General features: G+C 40.2%; 1 protein-coding gene across 2 annotated transcripts in view; it reads left to right on the plus strand.

Moving 5' to 3' along the window:
- The window catches only part of SMC1B (structural maintenance of chromosomes 1B), a 91,918-nt gene extending 91,157 nt beyond the window's left edge, over window positions 1-761 (plus strand). For both annotated transcript variants that reach the window (XM_061205436.1, XM_061205437.1), the window contains one exon: window positions 660-761. In XM_061205436.1, the coding sequence (XP_061061419.1) occupies window positions 660-761 (102 nt within the window). The remainder of the gene's footprint in view (window positions 1-659) is intronic.
- Window positions 762-3,444: the final 2,683 nt, after the last annotated feature.

The raw sequence follows: 3,444 nt of genomic DNA on the forward strand, positions 1-3,444 counted from the left end.
CTCTGGCTGGGGCCCTGTAAATTAGACCAGCAATAGATAGATTAACAAGAGAAACACAGGTTCTTAATATGTGCATCATGTGTGCACACATGGGTACACCCAGTAGTGAGTAACTCAATGGGGTGGCTAGAACTTGGACTTATATACCATCCTAGGCTAAAATAAGGAAAAGAGTCTTGGGGCTTCTGGGCAGGGGAGGCAAGTGATGGGAAGGTGACCAGGAAAAGTACAGTAAATAAGGGCTGTTCAGTCAGATTTGCTCTGCAGATTCAGGTGCCTTCTCCACTGATAAAGAGTTAAGAGTGGAAAGGGTGTCATCTTTTACATAAATGTAAACTTCCTTTACAAAAGGAAAACTTGTGCCTGGTTTTTGGAGCTTTTCCTACATCTGCTGGTTTTCAGTAGCCTCTGGCTCAAAACAATCCATATGCGAAAGAGGCATATTTTCGGGTGGCATATTCTGGTACCCTTTACCAGATTAATACAAAAAATAAATAAAGCTGATGTAAATGCAGAGAAGTAATACCTTTTTAGGTGGCTATAAGGAGGTTCCTTTTTAAATGCAAGTCTAGACTCACTAATGGCTCTTATTTTACATTTAATAGCACTTATTCCCTAAGCAAAGGAACTGACTTTTAACTGTCTTCTCTCCATTTCAGCATGATGACTGCATGTTCAGCCGAGTTTTGACCCTAGATCTGTCTCAGTATCCAGATACTGAAGACAGAGAAAGCAGCAGGAGACAGCAGGAGGCCCGTTAGGACGGAGAACGCCCCTGGGCTGTAAGAGCAGAGTCACGCAGCGGTCAGGCTAGTCATTGTTCTCACTCTGCCGTTCAGTCCCACACCACTCCTGAGTAACAGACTTCTGGAGCAAAAGCTAGACAGCCTGTGTGCCATTTATGAAAAAGCTTAATTTGCTACCAGGCAAAGATGCTGTAGCTCACTTCCATTAAGGAGTGCTCAGGCCCCATTCCAGTAGGTAGTATTTCTTGTGAGAGTTAGCTCTGAATGAGCTTAAAAAAGAAACCACCATAGTTTTAACTTCCATTTTGAAAGCCAGTCAGAAAGTTTTCAAATCCTGCATCATCTTTACTCTGATCTCCCCTTGTATGTTTAAGTAATCTTTAAGGGAAACTCTTAGTTCCTAAATATGCTAGTTATAAGGTGTTAAACCTGTGTTTTATGGAAAATTATTTCAGAGGAACTGAAGTCAGTATTGAAAAATGCCAATAAAAGTCTAATTTCAAATGTCTACCATCTACAGTTTCAGAAACAAAACTTTAAGGTGAAATTAAATTATGTCTGCTTCAATGCAATTTAAATTTTTCTGAATATAATTTCTGTTAAGGAAACATTGACGAACACAGGTTTTCCCAAGTAACAACTGACTTCTCCACTTAAACAGTCGTCCTTATTATCTGTGGGCATCACGCATGCCAAAATCCAAGCACGCTCAAGGGCCTTATTTAAATTGGTATAATATTTGCATATAACCTATGCACATCCTGTCATATACTTTAAATCATCTCTACATTATTTATAATGCCTAATACAATGTAAGTGATACGTAAATAGTTGCCTGTATGCGGCAAATTCAAGTATTGCTTTTTGGCGTCTTTTTTCCCCGACTATTTTTTTTTTTTTGGCTGCACCATGCGGCTTGCAGAATCTTATTCCCCCAACCAGGGATGGAACCCAGGCCCCCTGCAGTGGAAGCACGGAGTCCTAACCACTGGACCACCAGGGAATTCCCTTTCCTATTTTCAATCCAAGGTTGGTTGAATCCACAGATGTAGAACCCATGGATACAGAAGGCCCACTGCTGTACATTGTTAGGGGTAGGAAAGAAAGTTGCAGAGTTTTCAGTAGTACTTCACTTCCATTTAAAAATGGAATTAAAATATTCTAAGGTGCTGGTGGTCTTGTATTTAAGGCTGCTTTGGGCCCAAGTGCTAATTAATTAATCAAGGAGTGGCCTCCTGAAGTAATGGAATCTCTTTTGAACAACATTCATTATGTCAGGTAAAACTTGCTTTCCTGTGCTCCATCAGCTAGTCTCTAAGAACTTGAGATAGCAGAAGCCACTAGTCCTTTGTTCCTTTTTTTAGTGCTGGTAATACCAACTAAATCACCGCCGCCTTCTGCCTTGAAAGGCATCAACTTTAGAAATGTCCCTTTGGTGACACAGGAGCTCAGTGTAGACGCTTTTCTCTGCCTGGGCTGTTCTCTCTGTCTCGTAACTTGGACTCGTGGATTGCCGGTGATCCTTGAGTAGGATCACTGTTCTGTTATAATGCAGTACACCCATATTCCTGAAAACCCTGGCGCCATGCAAAAGTACACAATGAAAACCACCGGGTGACGGTAAACATGGGGTCCAAAAAAAAAAAAAGACAGGAACTTAATAAATAGCTGGTTTTTTTTTTTTTTTTAAACATCTTTATTGAAGTATAATTGCTTTACAATGGTGTGCTAGCTTCTGCTTTACAACAAAGTGAATCAGTTACACATATACATATGTTGCCATAAATAGCTGGTTTTATACACACTAAATAGTTAAGAAATTCACAAATACTATAGCATATATGGCACTTCATCTCAAAAACACTCAGACGTTGGCTTGTGAAATGGGCAACCCATCGGGTGAAGCTTGCTGCTGAGGTCGAGTGGGGGAAGGAGTCTTGTGTGAGGGAGCTGGCCGGGGGCTGAGGGCTGGGCGGTGTATCCCCCGCAGCTCCACGCAGCCGGCTGCAGTCTCCCGCTTTCACCTAGAGCAGGTCCAGCAAACTTCTTTAAGGGCCAGAGAGTAATACATATTTCAGGCTTCAATGAGGGAGCAAGGAGGCTATTGTGTAGGTATCTGTATAACTATTATTTAAAATATAACCATTTAAAAATGTAAGAACTATTCTAAGCTTGAGGCAGCAAACAAATCCATACTTAGTCGCTCCCTGACCCGGTGTTTCTCAGAGACAAAATTATAAATAAGTGAATGAGTTATGCTCAGATTGTTTCTTTCTAACATATCAATCTTGTTGGAATAAATTTGCATTTTAAAATAAGAATCACAGCAGAACTGACTAGATATATTCATTCATTACAACAAGAAGGCCTCCGATTCTTCAGCATGGCACTCAGAGCTCGTCTTGAACTGGCTCTACTTTACTTTTCCAGTTTTATATCCTGTTTCACATCATTTTCCATGCTTGTAATATTGCTACACCCGATGTATGACCAACTTTCAAATTCACATATCTTGCCCAGATTGCACTTTATAAACGTGTCTCTTTTTAAAAAGCCAACTTAGTTTGCTTTTCAAAAAGTTTAATAAACACATTCAAGTAATCAGTTTCACAACTGAGTGGCAACTCAAGGTAAAAATTCTCATTAAGTACATGATACCACACCTTGTCATAATTAAAGAAAAGTTGAGCAAACGGAA

This window comes from Eubalaena glacialis, chromosome 11, assembly GCF_028564815.1.
Source record: "Eubalaena glacialis isolate mEubGla1 chromosome 11, mEubGla1.1.hap2.+ XY, whole genome shotgun sequence".
NCBI classification, from domain to species: Eukaryota; Metazoa; Chordata; class Mammalia; order Artiodactyla; family Balaenidae; genus Eubalaena; species Eubalaena glacialis.